This window comes from Diabrotica virgifera, chromosome 5 (assembly GCF_917563875.1).
Source record: "Diabrotica virgifera virgifera chromosome 5, PGI_DIABVI_V3a".
In the NCBI taxonomy this organism is placed as follows: Eukaryota; Metazoa; Arthropoda; class Insecta; order Coleoptera; family Chrysomelidae; genus Diabrotica; species Diabrotica virgifera.
Genome location: NC_065447.1, coordinates 119,124,637 through 119,150,473, shown reverse-complemented (window position 1 = coordinate 119,150,473; position 25,837 = coordinate 119,124,637). Strand labels below are relative to the sequence as shown.

General features: G+C 32.1%; 1 protein-coding gene across 1 annotated transcript in view; it reads left to right on the top strand.

The window, feature by feature from the left end:
- Positions 1–25,837, top strand: part of LOC126884323 (phenylalanine--tRNA ligase beta subunit) — a 97,905-nt gene that overhangs the window by 1,077 nt on the left and 70,991 nt on the right. Inside the window, exon 3 of the mRNA XM_050650262.1 lies at positions 9,069–9,229. Within this exon, the coding sequence (XP_050506219.1) occupies positions 9,069–9,229 (161 nt within the window). The remainder of the gene's footprint in view (positions 1–9,068; positions 9,230–25,837) is intronic.

The window sequence follows — 25,837 nt, the reverse complement described above, 5'->3', positions numbered from 1 at the left end:
TAAAAAATTTTGCATCTTTTTATTTTTTCCTTATTTATATCAAATTAAATCTATTGTGTTTTGAGGCAGTTACTCTCGTAGTATGTTAGCCTACATTATCATTAGTATCAAAGGAAAAACTTAAGATTTATACATTAAGAGCAAACAGTAGCAATCAACAGGTAGCAACAAACACGTTCCAAGATTGTGGCTATAATTGTGAATATTTTGTCGAGATATTTGGCACACATATTCGTAATATAATAAAGAATGGCGATACAGAGCCCAATTTCAGAAATATGTTAGTATGTGGAAATTACTCTATAACTAAATAAAATATTGAAAAAAGGAGCCTGTACCGCAATTAAGAAAGACAAAGAATACACTTTCTTCAAATAAACTTTTTTATCCCGTGCCTAGATTTTATGTCACATTGGAACTACTAAAAATCGATTTTTTTATAACAAGAAATCGAACGTCACTGACTTGGCAACATTTCGCGCCTATGTGTATAAAAATTATTGTTTTTGATAGTGTAAACATCACTGTCAGTGTCGAATTACCGATGCACTGTTGCCTCACTTTTGAAAGTTCGCAGAACTTTCGCAATCTTGGACCACGTTTGTTGCTACCTGTTGATCGCTACTGTGTGCTCTTAATAAATGTATCAAAAATTTCAATGCAACATGACAGTTACAATTACAATAATTGAATATTGAATTATTATAGAGTCAAAAAAAGGCAATTACCACTTGTTTCAATGATATCGATACATTTTAGGCAAAGTAACGTAAGTGACATTTTTGAAAATCATGTTTTTCCATTAAACAAACGCTATTATTGTTCAAAAGGCACTGCCAAAGTGTAGTAAGCCTATACATATATTATGTTTAAAGTAATTCTAGGCTTACTACACTTTGGCAGTACCTTCTAAACAATAATAGTGTTAGTTTAATGGAAAATCATGATTTTCGCCAAAAATGTCACTTACTTTACTTTGCCAAAAACGTATCGATATGTGTTCAGAAGGCCACTGAATTTTACTAATTTAATTATCTTCAAGGTACTGTGTTACAATCCTTGCTGTGTGTGGTCTCGCATTATCTCTTAACCTTTACTTAATGCAATTAAGAGTTTTATATTCTCCATTGGAGTGCATACGGGTCACATTATCCGTATGCATGCCAATGGTGAATATTAAATTCTTAATTGTATGTCAAAAAATGCGCAATAACTACCTTTTAAAACCTACTAAATTTCATTATGTATTTGAATTTCTCAACCGGTATTAGAGCAATAAATAAATCGTCAGTTTGTAAGAAAAAATTGAATGTTGCTTGTCTCGGAAACGAAGCATTTGCTGACATACGTTTATAAATTATAAAGCAAACAGTCGTTATTTTTCCATGCAAAATTGCTCCTTAAAGTTTGTCACACTTATTTAGAAACACCCTGTATTTATGAAGAACATGGCTAGCTATTAAAGTACCTTAAAGTAACTTCTTTATTATCCAACATAAGCAAATTAATCCAAAAACAGAATGTTAAGAAAACCTTAGGCTATAGTTTGGTTTTAATTTCGGTATTTTATAAATGCTAGAATGTCTCAAAGGGTATGGTGAACTTTTAGAAAAAAAAAACAGTTTGATTGGTACACCCGGATTACATAGTGTGACCAACTCCAATTCAGTCGAATTAAGGACAAGGCTGAAAAAATACCTGAAATCCGGGACTTTTCAATGAAAATCAGGTCTTTTTTTTAATATACAGGGTGAGTCACCACTAACGGGACGGAAGATTACAGGGAAATGGTAAAAGATTTGAAAACATTTTTAAATATAAGTTTTAATAGTTTGTAAGTTGATAAAAGCTACATTTTAAAATTATTTTGAAATATACAGGGTGTCCCAATAAATGGTGGCGTATCAAAGTTATATTTTTTCTTATGGAATACCCTGTATTTTATTGCATTTTTTAATTGTCCCTAAAAAATAAGGTATAGTTTCATAAGGCTTCCCTATACCTATGTACAGAGTGTTCTGAGTTATGTTGACTTTTCTTAAAATGTAAAGTTTTAAAAGAAGGCTTATTCTCAAGTTATTTAAGAAATTATAAAAATATTACTTTTACATATAAATTGTTGGATATTGATGGAATGTAATCCATGATTAATTATTACACATTTATCTACAGGGTGTTCAAAATTTACAGTTTCATAATTGAAGTATTCAATGTGTCATATGATGCTTATTTTAAATGGAACACCATGTATATTAATAAATAATTATACTTGACAAATTTACCTCTTTCGAATGGTATATGGATGTCCTATACCTAGGTCTCATAGTTCTTGCGTAATTTACAATTATTTAAATTCTTAGTCTGTAAATCGATTTTAAAACAAAAGTTGAAGTTAATTAATGTCATTGTGTGACATTGTCATTTTATGACAATACGGTCTGGTAATTATCATATAATTAATGCATACCATGATTGATTATTACACATTTATTTACAGGGTGTACAGTTGCGTTACAATTTACAGTTTCATTATTGGATTATTCAATGTTGGTTATTTTATTAGAACACCATGTATATTAATCAATGATTAGGTATACTAAACACAGGTTTCTCTTTCGAATGGTATATAGATTTTTTATAACTAGGAGTCATAGTTTTTGCGTAATTTACAATTTTCTTAAACGGTACATCGATCTTAAAAATATTTATAGTCACTTTCCATTTTTAAACCCATCATCTTGGCATAGTTGTTATAGAGTGTAGTTGTAAATAAATATGTAGGTATATTTTTATTTGCTGATTTGTAAAATAAATTTTTTCATTATTGAAAATAACTAAATACATAACGAAACATATAGAATCTTATTAAAACAAATACATAAATAACACAAAATGAACCACAACTTACTATAAGTAAAAAATTATCAGTTATGTAATACATGTTCAAAATGTTTATACAACAAGCGATTTTAAATGATTTGTTTACATTATTTAACACAGTATTTAACATAGACGCAAAAGCGTTCGAAAAATATCATCTAAAGTAGTAGGGTAGCAAGTGTATCATTTACAATATTTTTAATATAACCCCATTTAAAAAAATTCATCTTGGTCAATCCTGGTGACCTAGGTGGCCAAATATAGGTATGGACCGAATCTATCTATCCATTTCTAAATTTTATGTTGAGGTTGTTCTTAACATCACGTCAAAAATAAGCTGGAACTCTGTCGTCCAATTGGAGCCACATGTTTGTTCATACGCTAAGTGGAAGGCTATAAGATGGATATGGATCCAAAAAACTAGTTTTAAAAAATTTAAAAAAGTTGCTCCATTCAGATTTTCGTCAAAAAAATATGGGTCGATAACGTATTCGCTCAGAATACTGCCCCAAATATTAACACTTCATCGATGTTGGCGATCAACAGTAAAATGTTTGTTTACTGTCTCATAATAAAATGAAAGCTATGTCTATTAAATAGACGATTATTATGAAAAGTAGGTAGATTCGCCTGTACACAATACATTTTTAAAAAAAATCAGGATTTTCTCCAAATTCTAAAGTCTATAAACGAAAAGTGAAACGTTCCTGTTCTGTCTAATGCTGGTGTAGTTGAGTTTTATACGGATGATAGTGGTTTTTCTTATGTATTCTACATACACTCGTTTGACTCGAAATTTTTTACGTACTAGTATTTGGGTTTTCCGTAACAGAAAGCAGGACATCAAGTTCGTTGACGTCATCAAAAATAAATGGTTTATTTTTATTTAACTTTTCGTACCTATGCAACATTACCAGTACACGGAATCTATCGAGAAATCTCTCAAAAACGTCCTTTTTTGGGTGTCTTCTATCAGGATACTACTTTTAAGCGCAAACATTAGAAGCTAAGAGACAATTTTAAAAATATTCCCCAATGCAAAGTAGCATGTCTACTCTTTCATAGATAGCGTGATTATTCATTTTTAGGAACAATTAAATTTGAATGTAATTGGCTCAGCCAAAGCCATTTTTAAGTAAAAAAAATTTGAATATTATACACGGATGTTTATAGTTTTGATAATTACCAGATCGTACTGTTATAAACTGACAATGTCATACAATGACATTAATTAACTATATCTTTTGTTTTAAAATCGATTTACAGATTAGGAATTTAAATAATTGTAAATTACGCAAAAACTATGACACCTAGGTATAGGACATCCATATACCATTCGAAAGAAGTAAATTTGTTTAGTATAATTATTTATTAATATACATGGTGTTCCATTTAAAATAAGCATCATATGACACATTGAATACTCCAATAATGAAACTGTAAATTTTGAACACCCTGTAGACAAATGTGTAATAATTAATCATGAAATACATTCAACCAATATCCAACTATTTAGATGTAAAAGTAATGTTTCTATAATTTCTTAAATAACTTGAGAATAAGCGTTCTTTTAAAACTTTACATTTTAAGAAAAGTCAACATAACTCAGAACACTCTGTACATAGGTATAGGGAAGCCTTATGAAACTATACCTTATTTATTGCGGACAATTAAAAAATGCAATAAAATACAGGATGTTCCATAAGAAAAAATAAAACTTTGATACGCCGCCATTTAATGGGACACCCTGTATATTTCAAAATAATTTTAAAATGTAGCTTTTATCAACTTACAAACTATTCAATTTAAACCTTTTTGAAATCTTCTACCATTTCGCTGTAATCTTCCGTCCCGTTAGTGGTGACTCACCCTGTAGAACTTTAATATTATCATTTTATTTATTATTTAACAGTTTTATGTTGACAATGATATTTTTGATGGGATTCAGCCACAATTGGTTGTAATGACAATTACATTTTTGTTAGTTTTTGACGTTTCGACTTCCAATTCGGAAATTGTTCTTAAAAAGGGAAAAATTAAAAAAAAAACTGGTGTTAGATTTCAATGTAAATATAACCTTAGGTTAATACAAAAATGTAATTAATTATCATTACAACCAATGATGGCTTAATCCCACCAAAAATATAATAGGGAACTTGCACATAAAAATATTTTTGCATAAAATTGTTAATTTATGTTTAAAAATGATAAATTCAAAATATTACGTCTTAACAATTAATAGTGTACGTACAACAACTGATTATAATTCCGCGCCCGAAATTACCGTTTCAAACAACTTTAAAAGCGCGCGCTTGGGTCTGACGTCACCAACCATGATATTATTTACCACTGTTCTCGTTTGGCTACTGCCTAGTGCCAGACGTGCACTCTGCAGATAATATCTTGTAAAGATTTTCATGCATTCATAATATTATTTTTAGTTTAGGGAAATACATTTTTATTTTACAACATAGGTATCTCAAATGCCAAATTATATTATAAAGTTTGAACAAAATTAAATACCTACATTAATATCATATTTCTTAAAAAATGTAAGTACATAGATACTACTAAAAAATTACTTATAAAAAAAAAGAATGTTTTATTATAATATATAAATATATATTTAGTTTAAAATATGAATTTCATTCTCACATAAAGAAATAAAAAATATTTTATGGATGAAACTTTATTTTATCAAATTTTTATTCCATTTATTTTTAATAATTATCAGATCCAAATAGATGCGGGAAAATATTTACACTCCAAAAGTCTTGTGCTATACTAATCAAACTGTCGATAAGATCTGCGTCCTATTCTATCCAAATACAGTGGAACCCCGATAAGTCGGCCCCCGATAACCCGGAAGTCCGGCTAACCCGGACCGATTTTCATCAGATAAACATTTTGATTTTCAATATTGTATTTTTCAATTTAATTGTGGCTTATTTCCAATCAAAATAGTTAATTATCAGACAAACCTTTCAACAATAAAAATGTATGTAATATAATATTTGAGAGATAATGTGTACTTATGTGTGTAATTTGCACGCCGCAGAAACAACAGCCACCTGTCTGTAGTATCTATTCCTTTTTATTTCAAACTGTCAGCTTTGTTTAGGAAAGACTATTTAAAAAATTCTTTTATAAACAATGGTCTGTAGTGTTGTGTGTCTTGTATTGTTCGCTTCCATTTGCTTACGTTTGGGTTTGGTGTTTTTTTTAGTAATTTTAATGAGTAGGTAATACTGTGCATATTTATAAATATATTTCATGTTATTTCAATTCTAACGGAGTTTATCTGTAAGTATACCGTATTTTATTAATTTTTACCATATTCTCCGGCTATCTCGGATTTTCGATAACCCGGATCGGTCGCGGTCCCGATTAATTCGAGTTATCGAGGTTCCACTGTATAAGTAAATTTTGAATTATTTTTAAAGTGTGTATCTGGTACGCAAAATCAACACTTTTTTTTCAAATAGAAACATTATTTGCAACTGTACTTTTGCATTGTACATTGTAACATTGGTTATTTGGTTGTCTATTGGTTATTAAATGTTCCAAATATATGTACTTCTAGTCATAATATTTTGTAATAAACAAAACTAAAACCTATAATTTATAAATATTTTAAATTCATAACAAAGAAGAAAGAAAATAAAAATAACTTAAAAATAAACAAAACTTTTAGTAATAAAAGTCAGAGTAACTAAAAACTATTGTTATAAACAATTTAAACGTGTTTATTAATAATACTTATAATAGGTACGTACTTATTTGCCTCCTCGCATTTCTCCAGTATAATAACTTTCACTGCTTTTTATAAAATTTGCCACCATGAAGACATCAACTACTGTAGATTGTCAGATTAACTTTTTGAAAAACCCTAGTCAGTCATATTATACATTTAAAAACACTACTTTATAAAGTATCACTCAAAATGATCAATTTCAGTTTAAAACTAAATATACTCATTATGGAACTATACAAGAACACAAATACCTTGGAATTCCAATTAAATAATATGATTAAAATGGAATTAATACAATCCCCAAAACAACCTTTTTTGAACTTTTATTTACAATCAACTTCTACATGAGAGTTTTAAGTAAATGTGAATGAATTTGTAAATAATTTCGAAATATCCTAGCGGCTTTGTTGTCGACTCATAGAAATCTAGCAGGTAGACGTGGGTCGTGACGTCAGACCTGTTTACGCGCCTCTGAAGAAATTTGAATTTTATAGCTTTTTCAATGTCTCGTAATAAGCCTATGGGTTAACAATATTTGTTTTTTTTTTGCATGCATGCGTTTTATGATCATGTTACCTTATACTTTTTAATATTATTTTAATATTTAAAAATATATGCAAGTTCCCTATTGTCAAACATGCCAAAAGAAAACCGCTTCATAACATTTTTATGTTGATTACTTCTTATTATTGTAGCTTGTTTCTTAAAATCATATTTGTCTTGTTTTTTTGTTTATTTAATAAAACTCCAACAGGAATCTTATGATTATTGCTATCTGATCATTACTATGATCAATAAGCAAGTTAGTTATATATACAAAATATTATAAAAAACTTATCTAAGGTCATATTCAACAATATTCCTTAGGCTCTAATACATTACAGTACTACTAGCTAAGGTGTACACTTTAGCCGCACTTTGCTATGCTTTTTCACTTTCACGCACTTCCCCTAGAACTAGTCATAATAAATCACTTTATAACTAATCAAATAAACTAAAACAGCTAATAACACTAACACAAGCAGTAGCGAGGGTTGCACTTGCACATAACCTAAAAACTTTAATTTGTTGTCATCTGATGTCAGCTGACGAATACATGAAGGAGGAATGTCACAATTTTTATTCTCTGTGGTATGGATGAAGGAGGTAAGTACTTTATCTTGTTACTTACCTCATTCATTCACTAGATATTTAAAGTAGTATGGTCAATTACCTCCTTCATACGCTGGCTATCTCAGTTATTTTAAATCATAGAAGGCTGTGGATAAGTGGAAAATTTAATTTAGCACTTACCACCTTCATCCATGCGGATAACTCATTTTCTTAAAAAATGTCACTTACTCCCTTCATCCACTCACCCCTTCAAATGGACAGCCTAAGTCTGACGTCACAAATGTCACAAAATTGGGAGGAGCTTATATTGACTCCAAACAATTTTGTTTGTAATGTTAAATGGTCATAAGGAATTTTTCATTTATGTGCTTTGTGTGGCAAAATAAGACTTCATTTAGGTATTTCGTTAAAGAAACGTGTTAATTAAGAGATTTTTATTCGTTTTTGTTCAGGTGGTTTTTATTCCTTAGTGGTTGAAAATAAACATAACCTCAAAACTGTTTACGTTCTAAGCATTACATTAAATTAACTCACCTGGGCAAAAACGAATAATAATCTCTTAATTGACACGTTTCTTTAACTAAATACCTAAATGAAAAGTCTTATTTTCACTTATAATCACCGATCGGTAGAAGAAGTATCGGCCGACCGCGCAAAAGATGAACAAGCAGAATTGCTTATAAAGAGGAAGAAGAAGACTTTATCGAAGGCCTTCTCAAAATCTATTAAATCTACATAGAGGTCTTGGTTTGCATCCAAACATCTCTGCATTAACACACTCAGACTAAACAAAACTTCCCGTGTTCCCAGTCCACTTCTGAATCCAAACTGTGTGTCACGTATGTCCTCTTCTAATTTGTTAAATATTATTTTGTAAATTATTTTTAAAAATACTTCAATGTGTGGCTCATCAATGCTATAGTCCTGTGGTCTGTGCTCTGAACACTCTCTGGCGTTATTCGTCTTAGGGATTGTGACAGAAGTAGAGGAACCATTGCTTTGGTATGATACCTGTTCTATAAATTGTGTTAAAGAGGTTCACCATTATTTCAAGTGTGTCGTCGTCTGTAAGTTTCAACAATTCTACAGGAATTTCATCTGGTCCTGCAGCTTCACCCCCTTTAGTGTTCCTTATAACATATTCTATCTCGCTTTTTAGGACTTCAGGATATGAATATGACTAGAAATTTAGAAGAGGGGAGAAAAATAGTCAATTCATGTAGGCAGCAGCTAAGCTCGCAGAACTAAATTATTATTTTGAGATGTAATAACTTCATAAAGTTGTATTAAAATTATTGTTAAAATCCAGTATTTTTTATAGACAACAGAAAAGCAGATGATAACAAAAGAACAAGGAGAAGATCGACAGGTTACAGTTAATGCTTCTGAAGATGTAATATATAGGATCGATATCCCGGCTAATCGTTATGATCTACTTTGTTTAGAAGGATTGGTTCAAGGAATTCTAGTATTTCAAGGAAAGTAAGTATTTACGAACGCACTCTTAACCTCAATATCAGTCAATATGTCATCTGTGTAAAAGCCAATTATTGTAACCTTCAAAGTTCTCAAAATATGTTTGTTCTCGAGAGACGACACCATTGTGCATCAAATAAATCTTTAATAATAAGAACATTTTAACACAGTTTTACAGGAAGCAGCATGGAACTCAACACCATTACCTACAAATCGACATATGAACAAACACTGTTCCAATACGATACATGAAAAAATAATTGAGAAAAGAAAAAGAATTGAGAAAACAATGGCAATTATCAAGATCACCTCAAAGTAAAACAAACCTCAATAAAGCACAAAAAGACCTAAAAAAATTTAAAATAGCAGAAAAAAATGCAAGCTTTCAGGAATACCTACAAAAACTAGATGCAACTCAAGCCACTGACTACTCGTTATGGAAGGCTACAAGGACTCTACGAAGGCAGAACTATACAGTCCCACCACTAAGAACACAAACAGGACAATGGGCGAGAAGTCCTCTAGAAAAGGCCGAAACATTTGCGACAAACCTTAAAAAAGTCTTTACACCAAATGAGGGAAATTACTCACTACAAACTGAAGAAGAAATTATTTCGATACTCACAAAACCTTATCAACTAGAACTTCCTGAAAAAAAATTCACAAAAAATGAGGTAAAAAATATTATACAATACAACATCGATCCAAAAAAGGCTCCAGGATACGACCTGATTACAGGAAAAACTCTTCAGCAACTCCCAGAGAAAGGCTTCCAATTTCTGACACAGTTATTTAACTCTATAATGAGACTAGGTCATTTCCCATCACAATGGAAACTAGCACAAATAACAATGATACTAAAGCCAGGAAAAGAACCAGAAAGTGTACAGTCCTACCGTCCTATTAGTCTTCTTCCAGTGGTATCCAAAGTTTTCGAAAAGCTGACACTTACTAAGCTAATGCCTATACTAGGAAACAAAAAACTAATACCACCACACCAATTTGGGTTTATAAAACAACATTCAACAATACAACAGGTACATAGAATTGTAGAGAGAATCAACGAGGACTTTGAAAATAATAGGTACTGCTCGGCGGTATTTCTGGACGTAAGTCAGGCATTTGATAAAGTCTGGTATCAAGGCCTATTATGTAAACTAAAACAGAATTTACCTACAAGTTACTATATACTCTTAAAGTCATATATCACCAACAGAAACTTCCAGGTAAAGTATGAGAATGAATACACAAACATACAACAAATTCTCGCTGGGGTGCCCCAAGGAAGTGTACTAGGACCTATATTATACCTTATATTCACTGCTGACTTACCGACAGATACACATATCACTACAGCCACATTTGCGGATGATACGGCAATACTATCATCGAACAAAAATCCCAAAATAGCCTCAGAAATCTTACAAAATAATCTAAATAAAATTCAACAATGGATGACAAAATGGAGAGTCAAAATTAATGAAAACAAATCGCTACACTTAACATTTACCACGCGTAGGGAAACATGTCCGGCTGTATACTTAAACGATAAAGGAATCCCACAAGGGGATGAAGTCAAATATCTAGGTATGTACTTGGACAGAAGATTAAACTGGAGGAAGCATATATTTACTAAGCGAAAACAACTGGGTCATAAGTTAAGAACCATATATTGGCTGTTGGGCAAAAAATCAAAACTATCAACTGAAAATAAAATATTAATCTACAAATCCATCCTAAAACCAGTGTGGACTTATGGGATAGAATTATGGGGAACCGCTGCACATTCCAACATTGAAATAATACAAAGATTTCAGTCCAAAATATTGAGATCAATACTAGGGGTTCCATGGTTCATAACCAATGAAGCCATCCATCGGGACGCCGGACTACCATACGTCAAAGATGACATCAAAAAGTGCGCGAAAAAACATACAGAGAAACTTAAAGTGCATCCAAACGTGTTAGCAAAAAATTTAGTGAATAAACCGCGTAATGTTCGTAGGTTAAAACGAAAAGTTCCGTTAGAGTTAAGTGAACAATAGGTACTAAATTAATGTGTATAAGTTTATGTCAGAAATAGTCAGTGTTTTAGGCTAAGTTTTAAAAAGGGGTGCATCATTGGATGCCTTCCTACATGTCATTCCTAATTATTGTCAGTCCTATTACTTATTGTCTGTTATCTACCTAAACATTTAGGTTTAGATTGTATAGATATATTGTAATAAATGTGGGGTTAATAAAAAAAATAACCCGAAACGTTATAATAATAATTGTTATTTTTATGTTTTTTTTGAAAGGTGCAAACAGAGTTACCATGACCACTTGCAAGCTGTAAGCCACCTTATTTTGCCTTTACTCTAACTCTGTACCTACGTCAGGGAATTTATGTCTATTCTTGGATAACTTAAATAATTTATTTATAATACTTGCAATAGCTCAAATTGTAGGTTTTTTAATTTACTACAACTTTCTTTTTAAAAGTTTTTCTCTACAATGAATATCAGCTGCAAAATTAAAAATCTTTAAGAATTGCAAATTTAACAAATGAAAAGCGCACAAATTTTAGTACAAGTTATTCCTGCCATCGTCCTTTACAACACCTGATAGGCTTCAAAAATTCCTGAATTATAACAGGGTTTTTTACCCACAGCCTGGGGTATTAAGCGAAAAACAATATTTATCAAATAAACATTTTTTCCTGTTTTCGGACAACAGTAAGATGTATTTCGAATTAAATAAAATATATACATTCTTCTTTTTGTCTCAATTAATTTAATTAAAAACAATTTTTGGGCTTTTTCTTCTTCCTCTGTAGACTAAGAGCCGCTATAGGTGAAATTTCTTAATCATTTTAGGCACGATGGGACCCTATAACTTAAATAGTAGAACCTAAAAGAAAACGTTTGAACACTGTGCCGTCACTTTTCAGTGGCACATGCGTCGACAGTGGCGCATCAAACTTTCCACTTCTGGACGGGATAAATAAATTAAAAGTTACCCTCCCTTACTAACAGAATTATTTTTTTTTATTTTTTTAAGTTCTATGTGATTAACACATAAAATTCAGCGTAATTTTAACCCACCACCCCCTTCCTCCTACCCCCACCATCAAAAACTTCATTTTTCGTTTTTATTTTTTTTTTGGTGGGATGCAATCAATTTTAAAATTTCAAAAACTTCACAAGCATAGCTGAGGATTTTATAAAACATGCCTATTTTTTATAGACCCATAGGCAGAGTGTACATAACCTCAAAAAATTTAAAAAATTTTTTTTTTTTTCAAAAAAGCGTATAACTTTTTTTGAGGAATAGCTACAGGTCAAATTTTTTCTTAATTTTGTGTGTTTTACCAAACACTATATTTTTAATTTTTTTCAGATTTTTCTATAAGGCTCCCCACCTTCAAAAATCCGAAAAACTGTTTTTTGGGGGGTTTTGGGGGATTTTCCCTATTTTATAGACTTCATAATATATCAAATCAATTTTGTTTTTATAGGTTATATGTAACTTGAAGTAAGTGAGTCCTTTAGAATATTTAAAAATCAGAAAAACACGTTCAAACCCCCCAAAACCCCCTTAAAAACAGTTTTTTGGTTTTTTAAAGGTGACCAGCGTAACAAGAAAAATCTGAAAAAAATTAGAAATATAGTGTTTGGTAAAATACACAAGACTAAGAAAAAATTAGATCTGCAGCTATCCCCAAAAAAAAAGTTATATACTTTTTTCCAAAAAAAAATTTTTTTTAATTTTTTGAGGTTATGTACACTCAACCTACAGGTCTATAAAAAATAGACGTGTTTTATAAGAGCCTTAACTATGCTTGTGAATTTTTTGAAATTTTAAAATTGATTGCATCCCACAAAAAAAATAAAATCGAAAAATAAAGTTTTTGATGGTGGGGGCAGGGAGAAGGGGGTGGTGGGTTAAAATTACGATGAATCTTATGTCTTAATCACATAGAACTTAAAAAAATGAAAAAAAAACTAAATTCTGGTAATAAGGGAGGGTATTTTTAAATTTATGTATCCCGTCCATAAGTGGAAAGTTTGATGCGCCACTGTCGACGCATGTGCCACTGAAAAGTGACGGCACAGTGCTCAAACGTTTTCTTTTAGGTTCTACTATTTAACTTATAGGGTCCCGTCGTGCCTAAAATGCTTAAGAAATTTCACCTATAGCGGCTCCTAGTCTACTGGTTTCTATCCGTTTCGGATGTTGGAAATCATATTGGCAATCATAACCTTACTCGCTGCGGCTCGAAACAGTTCCGTTAACGTTTTCTTAAACCATGTTCTCAAATTCCGCAGCCATGATATTCTCCTTCTACCGGGTTCGCGCTTACCTTTGACTTTACCTTGCAATATGTACTGCAGCAGGGAGTAACGGTGCTGATTTCTCATAACATGTTCCAAATACTGCAATTTTATGCGTTTGATGGTATTGTCCTTTTCATGAGCATTTTTCAGTGCGTAACAAATGATAGGAAAAAGGGTACGTCCGTGATGATACACATTTATGACATTTATTCTAACATGACATTTTAGTTAAATCTGACAGTTGTCACATTTTATTTTCAATTTGGAATAAAAACAAATCAAATGTGTTTCTTGCATTTATAAAATGGTATTTTCTTTGATTTGTATAGTCTTATAAATTATACAGATTATATTTGTAATATTATTATCTAATTAAAAAAAAATTATTTTTTTTATTATGGCGCCATCTATCGACAACTAGAATAACTAGAATAAATGTTGTAAATGTCTGTAATCACGGACGTGCCTTTTTTCTGTCACATAAAATTTAATGCGTTAGAAAGAAATCGAAAAACTGTGACGCACTGAAAGATGATCATGAGAAAAAGAATAAACACAATCTCTGGTTCCTTCTTCATTCTTCGTAGAACTTCCTTGTTGGTGATCCTTGCTGTCCATGATATTCTCAGCATTCTTCTATAAAGCCACATCTCAATTGCTTCAAGTTTTTTAATAGTGGTGTCTGTAAGCGTCAATGACTCCGCTCCGTACAACACACAGAGAAAATATAACATTTCAAATGTCTCATTTTTGTATATAGGGATATGTTGTGGCTTTTGAAGATGGCGCTCATTTTGTTAAAGAGCGTTCTTGCTTTTCCTATGCGGCCTTTTATTTTGTGTACATTGGCTCCACTGCTCATTTATAATAGTTCCCAGGAAACAATACTCTTTTACGCGCGCTATCTGCGTTCCATTAATGTATAGATGAGCCCCGTTTATATTCTCCTTGCTAATAATCATTTGTTTGGTTTTTTTGCGTATTAATGTTTAGTCCGTACTGTTGACTGTACTCGTTGATTTGATTATGTCCATTAGTCTCTGAAGTCCCTCTAAACTATCTGCTATCACCATGGTGTCGTCGGCATATCTAATATTGTTTACTCTTTCTCCATTTAGAAGGATGCCTTCGTCTACTCCGTATAGAGCCTCGTTAAAAATTCTCTCTGAGTACATATTTAATATCAACGGCAATAGGATACATCCCTGTCTAACTCCACGTAGTATTTTTATGTAATCTGTTTCTTCTCCGTTAATTTTCATTTATGCTGCCTGATTCCAGTAGAGTCCTGAAATTATTCTGAAGTATTTGTCACCCAAGTCTGGTTCTTTTAAAATGTTAATCATCTTTTGGTGTTGAACTCTGTCAAATGTCTTTTCATAGTCGATCAAGTACGCGTATACGTCGTAGTTAACGTCCCTTCATCTTTGAATCAGGACTTGTAGTCCAAAAAGTGCCTCTCTGGTACCCACTGAATTAATGAACCCGAACTGTCTGTCCGGTATGTGTTCCTCGCACTTCTTGTAAATTCTTCCAAGGATGACTCTAAGAAACAGTTTCAACATATTATGGCTAATTAGGCTGATTGATCGATATTCTTCGCACTTTTTTGCCCCCTGCCTTTTAGGTATCGCTATGAATTCTGATTCTAGCCATTTATCAGGGATGATTCCTGTATTGTATATTTTATTGAAGACAGCCGTGATCCAGTTTATACCTTCTTCCTTCAAGAGTTTTAAAAATTCAGCTTCGATATTATCAGGCCCTACAGCTTCCCTGTTTTTCATCCGTTTTATTGCTTCTTCTACCTCGGATTTAAGTATATCTGGACCCGTCATCCTCTCTGAACATGGATGCCTGTAAAGGTCGGGACACACATATCCGCACCGAGTCAGCACCGCGTCCGCACCAAGCAGGCTAGCCTTGTCTTGTCAGCTCTTGCTGTCTCTGCTCTCGGCTCGGTGCGGACGCGGTTCTGACTCGGTGCGGATATGTGTCCCGACCATAATCCGTTCTTTGATCTTGAAAAAGTGTCTCTAAATATATTCTCCATTTGTCCTTCATCTATTGGATGTCAATGATTAATTTTCCATTGGTGTCTATGAGCTTTATTTGTGTTCGCTTTTTAAAAGTACCACTTACTTTTACCTTTTTGGGTACATTAAAATTGTCAAGCTTGGCTTGTAGTCTTTCTATTTCGGTACATTTCTCTACAGCTTCTTTTTCTTTAGCTTCTCTTATTTTTCTTCTGATGCATGCCTGGATCTTTTTATATTCATCTTTATGTCCTTTGAAGTGAAGGATTTCTGGAGTAATCCAAGATTTCTTCTTTGTTTGGTTTTAGCAGCTCTTCTTTAGTTTTCTTAATTATTTCTTCGAATTGATTGATTTCTCGTTGGATGTTATTTTCTCCTTTTATTTGTTTAACCTGGTTGTTAATGTATTTTCCCACTTGCTTTTTAACTTCCAGATGTTGCAGGGCTGTCATGTTGTAATTAGGTCTAGCCTTTTTCTTTATTGCCTTCAGTCTCACATCCATGACTCCCACTCAAGGTATGTGATCCTGATTTTTTTGGGAACCCTGTATAAATAATTACGTTAATGTTTATATTAGTAAATAGAGCACTGAATAACCTTTCGAATGAGCTATCACACGACCCCTATTCTCATTTAAAATAATCATTAATTACACGCCCAGATGGATGACGCCACTAGTATGATATGGTACACGACAATTAGACCGAAATCATTAGACCGAACTCATTGGACCGACAAGCACTTTACCGAAACCTCATTAGACCGAACAACATTAGACCGAAATGGTACAGAAATTAAAAAATATTGCAATAAATTATGCTAAGATATTTTATAACTGTCTTTTTGTTTATTGTAATGGTTTGTATAATTATATAGACTGTAAATTGTCTTTCTGTACAGTGTGATATGAAATAATTTTCATCCGTTAAACAAATTAGTCTTCTTCTTCTTCTTCTTCTTCTTCTTCTTCTTCTTTTATATAGGCAGTACTGCCTGTTTTTCTCCAACGGTGCCATTCATTCTGTCCCTAAGTAGTCAGACATCCTGCTTATGTGCTCATTCCACTTTTCTTTTCTGTTGTTTACCCAGATATTTATATTGTTTACCCCACATATGCGTCTGATTTCCTCACTTCTTACCCTATCCTGTAGTCCTTTTCCAGCAATCCTTCTTAAGATCTTCATTTCGTTGGTTTCCAGATGTCTTCGTGTTTTGCTTGTATCTGGTCTTGTTTCGGCCGTGTAAGTCATAACTGGCCTAATAACTGACATATATTCGGGCCTTTGTTTACAATCTTAGGTGTTTGTTTTTCCAAATTGTGTCGTTTAGGCATCCGGCCGTTCTACTTCTACTGGCTTTAATTATTTGGTCTTTTACCTCTTCTTTGATATTGTTGTCGGCTGATAGATTAATTCCCAGATATTTGAAAGTCATTACTTGTTGTATAATTTGATTGTCTAACTCCAATTTGCATCTTATTGGTTCTTTGGCAATTACTAAGCTTTTTTTTGGGCTGATATTTTCATATTCATTTTTTTTTGCGTTAATGTTGAACTCGTGCAATAATCTTTGTAGGTCGTCTTCGCACTCTGCTACTAACACGGTGTCATCAGCGTAACAGAGCATTTTTATCTCTCTATTGCCCATTTTGTACCCTCTTTTTTTCTTCACTTGTTTTATTATTGCATCCAAGATTATGTTAAACAGTAGAGGGCTAGTGAATCTCCTTGCCTGATTCCTGTGTTTGTTTCTATGGGTTCTGTTATTATTCCATTGACTTTCATTTCTATTTTATTTCTTACATATATGTTTCCTATCAGTTTTATGATATCCAGTGGTAAATTTTTGTCATATAGTAGGTGTATCACATCTTTTAATTGGATTCTATCAAACGCTTTCTAAAACAAATTAGTGAAGGCAAAATTAAATTAGGGTAGAGTGACGTTAACACCGTTCTAACTGTTTTTAATAACCATCCAAATAACATTTAGTTGTAATTACATTTGTCTTATCTCTTTTAAAGCGAGAAGTAAAAAGAAAAAGAAAAAAATAAACAAAAAACAGAGCAAAAAAAGAAACGCTAAACTAGCCAGTACTTTGTGCTGCCACACCTAAGCCTGGATAAATTGTGAAGGGAGGTTGATGTTACCCTTGCTCAGATTACAATCCTGTTTGAGCACCCTGTATTATGTACCTAATGCTTTTCGGTCTCCTACTGTTCGGTCTAGTGAGGTTTTGGTAAAGTGCTTTTCGATCTAATGAGTTCGGTCTACTGCTTTCGGTCTAATGATTTCGGCCTCTTTACAGTAAACCATATAATATACATATATGCCAGAAAATTATAATTTAAAAATACAGTAGACTCTCTCTATAACGAACACGGGTATTATGAGGTTTCGCTTATAACAAGATACACTAGATGTCCCATGAAATTCTTATTGAACTGTAACACCTCTATAAGGACGCATATTTGGTTATAACGAGGAAAAATGAAATCGAAGAATATGTTTCTTTTCCTGTTTTTGGCGTGGTGGGTGGTGATTGCTATAAATACATACCCCAACCCCAAGGTACAAAAAAACATACTGGGTGTTTTAATAAAAAAAGTCAACGTTTTTCTTTTTCAAAAGTCCGCCATTTTTTATTTAAAAGCGATATAAAAAATGGTCATCTACCTAAAAACTTGAAAAACGGTCATTTACCTATCCAGCGTTATAAAATTTTATAAAATCGGTTGTCAAATGACTGAGCAATTAATTTTTAAAATGAGAGATGCAATGGGGAAATCACATAACATAATATCATTTTGCTTAGAGTTATGTTATTTAGGTATGTGATATCCACGTTGCACCTCTCATTTTAAAAATTAATTACTCAGTGATTTGACAACTGATTTTGAAAAACTTTATATTGCTGGATAGGTGAATGACCTTTCTTTCAATTTACAAAAAAATATACTGGGTGTTCCATTAAAAAAAAGTCAACAACGTTTTTTTCAAAAGTCCGCCATTTTTTTTTTTCGTATTTGAAAGCGATATAAAAAATTCAATCCATTCAGACAAAAATTTTACTAAAATAGAACACTTCAGCGAAAACCGTATTTCTATCTTGAGCCGTTTAGAAGTTATAGGCAGTTAAAATGGGGGAAAATATAAGTGGACACCCGGTATTATTGTTGTCTGATATAACGAGATCCGCTTATAACTGGGTAATTAGTCCAACATTTCAGTTCTCGTTATAGAGGGAGTCTACTGTAAAAATCGACCTGTTTCGAGATTTATTTCCAGAGTCGCTCATTCTCGAGAAAATAAATTTATTCCAACTCAAACGTTCTCACTGTATAAAATAAGTATGTCACATAAAAAATATAGGTATATTAAAATTCAAGGGCCGGTTTTTCAGTGCTGGGTTAACCTATTTATTTTTTGGTCACCGAAATTTTCATGTTTAATCAGTTTTTCAGTACTAGGTTAGAGCTTAAACTCGTTTAAGTTAACCACGATTTTAACCGATCCTCGTTAGATGGTTTAATTCCGAATTTTGCGGTTACGCTTGCGCATTGGTGCAGTGAATGCATCATGCTTATTTTTTTGAGTACCTGCCTGACAGAGTGACAGAAGGGATTAGTTGGGTTATGTTATTTGCTTTCATCGCGGGAAGTATTCTAATACCTCCTTATTATTATAAGGAAATTATTATTATTGAAATTATAAATTATTATCGTTATTATATAGGAAGGAATTATAAGGAAATATATTTAAATATAACTGTAACAGGTACCTATGTTTACACTTATTGTAACAGGATTTAATGCATGATTCCTAGTAATATTTTAAAAAGATTATTTTATATTTGTCTACACAGCAAAATACTTAATTATTTACCAAAGAGTCTGACTTCTTATTTCCTGGTCAATCTGTTCAAATAGTGATAAGACCGTGGTCTTTGACAAACAAAATTGGAAAAAAGTCTAAATCGTCCCAGTAATTCTAATTCTCTTCTGTTATGAAACCGAGGTAGACGTTATGAACTAAACAAAGATTCCGAACTTGATATTGCATTGCATTAAATTTGGTTATGAAATTGTCTTTTATTTATTTTTCTGTCAAATTTTATTTTTTTTTTATTTTTTATTTAATCCGTTAAGCCCATTCGTACCTTTCGGTGTTGGGCTGTTTACAACTAGTTCAATATCTACATTTCAATACATTTTAATAATTATACAAAACTTTTATTTTAACAATACAATTTTAATAAATATAAATTACTTATTTGACCCATTTTTCTGTCCATATGTTTTAATCTTGTGGTGCTTCTTTGATACTTCTTTTCCATGCTGTTCTATTTTGAGCCAATTGTTTTACCATACTCCATTGCAGTCCTCTCTTCTCTGCTTCTTGTCTAACTTGTTCTTCCCATCTCATTCTTGGGCGACCTACTTTATTTTTCCCTTGTACTCTGACTTCATATACTTTTTTCGTTATTCTTGTGTCGTTTAGTCTGTGGATGTGGCCCAACCATCCTAACTGTCGTTCCCCTATAATTGTCTCTATGGGTTTTATCTTTAGAGCTTGAGTTATTGTGTCGTTTCTTATTTTGTCTCTTCGTGTGACCCCTTCTATTTTTCTCAAGAATCTCATCTCTGTAGCTTTGATTTTTCTTTTGTTGTTCTTTGTTAGCGTCCACGACTCACTCCCATAGACGATTGATGGTCGAACCACTTTTTGGTACACTTGTGTTTTGACTTCTTTGGGTACCTCTTTCTTTCCAAAGAACGTATTTCTTAATGTATTATAAATTGTCCCTGCTTTTCCTATTTTATTGTTTATTTCTTTGTCTATTTTACCATCTTCTTCAATAATTGTACCTAAGTAGTTGTAGCTGTTTACTTGTTCCAAAACTTGTCCTTCTACCTTAATTTTTATCACTTTTTTTGTAGTTGCCATAACCATTGTTTTACTTTTATCTGTGTTTATTTCCATGTTCATTTTTCTTAGTTCTTTTATATAAGTGTTTATTATTTGTTGCAGTTTCTCTTCCGTGTCAGCTAACAATACCATATCATCTGCAAATAGTAATTCTTGTATTTGTACATTGTTCATTTTCCATTTTCCCAATATCATGTCTTTAGATTTCTCCTTGCATTGCTTTATTGCGTCATCTAGTACCATTGAGAAAAGTAATGGACTTAGTACACAGCCTTGTTTTAGTCCTATCTTTGCCTGGAATTCATCAGATTCTTGATTGTGAGTCCTTATTTTTATTTTATTATTTTTATATAAGGCTTTAATTATTTCTATCATATCCTTTTCTATTCCATTTTTCTTTAAACATTTCCATATATCTTCCCTTCTTATTCTATCAAAAGCTTTTTTCAGATCAATAAAGCATATGTAAGCCTATATAAGCATATATAAGCCTTTCATCAATAGTTTTTCTCCTATTTGTCTCAATATGAATATCAGATCTTGGGTACTCCTTCCTTTTCTGAAGCCATGCTGGGATTCTTCTAGTTTTATTTCTAGTTTTTCCCTTAGCCTTTTTTCAATTATTCTATTGAATATTTTGGCAGGAACGCTTGTCAATGTAATACCCCTATAATTTTCGCAATTTCTTGCGTCTCCTTTCTTAAACAGTGGTACTATTATATCTGTTTTCCAATCAGATGGTATTTCCTTTGCTGTGATTATTTCGTTTAGTAGTTCTCGGAATTTTTCTTTTGAATTTTCACTCATGTACCTTAACATTTCAGCTGTGATTTCATCTTGGCCTGGAGATTTTCCCAATTTTAATTTGTCAATGGCTTCTGCAATTTCCTCTTTTGTTATCTGCTGCATTTCCTCTGTATTTTCGATCATGTCTTCCTCTCTTTCATGTTGATATTGTTTCCATTCTGTTAGTTCTTCAAAGTACTGCTTCCATCTTTGCATTATTTCTCTTTCTGTAGTTAATATATTTCCTTCTTTATCTCTTATGTTTCTTAATCTATGTGTTTTCTTTTGTCTTAGCTGTTTCAATGTACCATAGAACAATTTTTGGTTATTAAAATAGTTTTCATTCATTTTGTGTCCAAAATCTTCCCAAGACTTCTTTTTTGCCGTTTTAATTTCTTGTTTAATGTCGTTTCTGGCCATTTTATATTTTTCGAAATCGTCCTCCGATTTGGTTTTTAGATACATTTTCCATACTTTTTTCTTTTCTTTCGCTTTACGTTGTATTTCCGCTGTCCACCATTTACTTTTTTTCGAATATATGTTTGTGATTTTAGTTGTTCCGCATACTTCTTTTGCTGTTTTCAATATGATTTCCTTAAATTGCTTCCATTTATTTTCTATTCCTGTGTTATGTGCCTTTATAGTCTCGAACTGTTTGGTTAACTTCTTCTGGTATTCCTCTTTACTATCTATTTCTCTTAATTTGTAGCTTTTTATTTTTTCTTTAGTTATCTTCTTTCTTTTTTCTGTTGTGTTATGTGTGTACACCCTTAGTTCCATTATAAGCAAGTAATGGTCACTGCTTATTTCAGCCTCTCTTTTTACCTTTACGTCTTTTATCATCTTTAGGTCTTTTCTTTTTATTAGTAAATAGTCTATTATGGATTTTTCTTTTCTCGATGAGATTTCTCTAGTATATTTGTGTATGTCTTTGTGCATAAATTTTGAATTCGTTATAACCATATCATTTGCTATACATAGATCTATGATTCTGTTTCCGTTATCATTTTTCATTTCTTCTCCATGTTGCCCTAAGTATCGTTCAATCCCTTTATTGTCTCTTCCCACCCTACCATTTAGGTCTCCCATTAATATAATGTTTTCTCCTTCGTTGTCCATCTCTGCTTGTAATATTTCAAAGAATTCATCTTTTTCCTCTTTTTTGGCATTATCATTTGGCCCATATGCTACGATTATGCTGGTTATATTTGTATTATCTAGTTTTACTTCCACTACCAATAATCTTTCGTTTATATATCTTTCACCTATTATATTATTTGTCTTTTCTGTTTTTACTATTAGGCCTACACCTCCCGCGCCCCATTCTTTTAAGTCAACTCCTGACCAATATAAGCGGTAATCATCATTTAGATCTACTATTCCTCTACCTTTCTTTTTTATTTCAGTTACTCCCAAGTAGTCTATATTTTGTAGTTCCATCTCTTCAATTATTTCCTCTTCTTTACCGTTAATGCCTCGCACGTTCCATGTAGCCATTTTTATGATTTCCTTTTCATTTTCCTTATGTTCCGTATTTTTATATATCTCACCATTTTTGTTCCTCGCTATATTTGTAGCTTCATATATATTTTTATTCGTGTCCATTTTATTTGCCAGGTTCGTTGTGTTTGTTTTCATGTCGCTTTCAATTTTTTGCTATTCGTTTTTTGGATTTATTACTTCTAGTTTTTTCATAGTCTTATTCCATTTCCATATCTCGCCATTTATAGTTATTTTATTGTATCCAATTTTCACCTTATTTCCTTTTAATTCTTCTTCTTTTGCCATTTTTCTTATTTGCTTGTTCTTCTCACGCTCCTTTGTTGTCATGTCATGATTTATGTATACCTTTTCCTGCTGCAGTTCTTTTAATTTGTATTTGTTTTTCATGATTTGTTCTTTTTCGTCTTCATTATTTATTTCAATTAAGCATACTTTTCTTCCCATTTTATGAGCTGTTTTTACATTAATATTTATCTGTAGAGTGTTTTTTATTATGTTCTCCACGAATTTTTTAAGTTCTGTTTTATTTTCTGTCTCAATTTCAATTCCTGACATCACTATATTATTTTTCCTTTTCTCTCTCTCTCTAGCCATTCAATTCTATCATTTGTTTCCTCTAGCTTCTCTTTTATATCTTTATTTTCTTCTTTTAGTTTTTGATTTTCTTGTCTCAACATCTTATTTTCTTCTCTTATCATTTTTATATCTTCACTGGTTTTGTCACTCTGCTTTTTGAGCTCCGACACCATCTCTATTAATAGATCTAGTTTTTGTTCTTTACTATTTGTTTTAGATGGTATTTGTGAGAGTTTTCTATTTTTTGATCTTTGAGTCGCATCATCCGGATCTCTTTTCCTTTTGCTGATGTCGTCCGAACAGTCGTCGCTGTCCTCCATGTTCTTGTTTGTTTCGCTTTGTATTATTTTATTATCACCTTCCGCCATGTTCTTGTTTATTTCACGGTATCTTAGTTGGTATCTCAACGATAGGAACTTCGCCCAGATCGACTCTTCAAAAGCTAGGTTCCTCTTTGAGTCCTCAAACTAAGTAGTTTATTTTATTTTTCTTCGCTAAGTATTTTAATTTTTAGAGTTTTCCCTTTTCCGCGACTTTTACTACAGTCTGGCAACGTCGCCGTGACGTGGAGCGTGACCCGTCTACCAGCTGGCTGTTGAAACTCGTTCACTTTCCTATGTCCGTTTTTTGTGTTTGTTTGTTTATACACTCTTAATTCACACTTAATTAGTAATTTTTGTTTATTTTTTCACTTGTATCGTCAGTATGCACTTTTATATTCACTTTATATTGGGAACTGTTATTTAATTTCCACTACTACATCCAAAATTCGGTAAAATAGTAGGTGGTATTTCAATAACCTTCTCTTGGCTCTACACCCATTTTTTTTTTCTGTCAAATTGATCATTATTTCTCGAATTGTACATGCGCACGTACAGTTACTGCTGCCAACAGAAGAAAAAAAGTGGTTAGCTAACCGAGATTTTCTTAACTTGATTTAAAGAACTGAAAAACGCTATGAGGGTTAAAATATTGGTTAAAATTTAAACTAGGTTAGCTAACCAAAATTTTAACCGCTCACTGAAAAACCGGGCCTAATAAGGGCCGGTTTTTCAGTGCTGGGTTAACCTATTTATTTTTCGGTCACCGAAATATTCATGGTTAATCAGTTGTCCAGTACCAGGTTATAACTTAAACCCGTTTAAGTTAACCAAGATTTTAACCGATCCTCGTTAGATGGTTTAACTCCGAATTTTGTTGTTAACGCATGAGTACAGTGAATGCATCAGGGTCAAATTATGTTTATTTTGAGTATTGCCTAACAAAAGAGATTAATTGGGTTATGTTATTTTTATTTTGTTTTTATCGCGAGAAGTACTTATTCTAAAATACCTTCTTAATATTATAAAGATATTAATATGTATGTATTATTATCGAAAGTATAAATTAATATCGTTATTATCGCGGTGTGCAAGTACTTGGAAGGAATACGTTAAACGTTGTGCGCGAATAGCGGAGAAATATTGCAACTTTCTTAAATTATCCATATTGTCAATTGAAATTGTCAAATTGACGTACATTTCATATCTACTGTCATTGAAAAAGAAAAATTATATGTTGCTCCACAATATTGATATGATATGCAATTATTATATAAAGGTAAATTGAATTAATTGTATTTTGCTTGCAGTACTGCATTTTAATAACTAATTTTATTTACTACATACAATTGTTTACGTTTTAATAACATAACCTGAATCTTATTTTTTCTTCTTATTATTTTTTTGGGCTATGGCGTTGACAATTATCCAGTAACCAGGACTAATATAATTGGCCAATATAATTAAAAGTGCGAATAAAGTTGCAGAGCGTAGAAATAGGTGTCGCTTTGCCGAACTTGCACGGTCCCAGGTCTGGATCCCGCGTATGAAAAAAAAGTTGATTAATAGCAAGCTGAAAATTTGTTAATAGGTTAAGGGTGTCTAGTAGGATAAACTTTGATATATGGGAACACTGTAACAGGGGCAGTTTTAATTGTGGAACAGGTTAAAAATCTGGAACGGTCAGAACACGAAAATGGCACATTTATTTTGTCCGACAGAACAGACATAAACTCTCCGAACAGAGATTAAACTCTCATGCAAAAATAAGACTGCTATTTATCACCTGTCATAATTCCTGTCATTTGACATATTCTACATGTTCCACTCATTAAAACGCCAATTTGGTGATAAATAACAGTCTGATTTTTGCATGAGAGTTTAATCTCTGTTCGGAGAGTTTAAGTCTGTTCTGTCGGACAAAACACATGTGCCGTTTTCGTGGTCTGACCGTTCCAAATTTTTAACCTGTTCCACAGTTAAAACTTCCCCTGTTCCAGTATTCCCATATATTAATGTTTGTCCGACTAGACACCCTTAAGCCAATAACAAATTTTCAGCTTGCTATTAATCAACTTTTTTTTCATACGCGGGATTCAGACCTAATAGGAAGGAAATTATATGGAAATATATTTAAATATATTA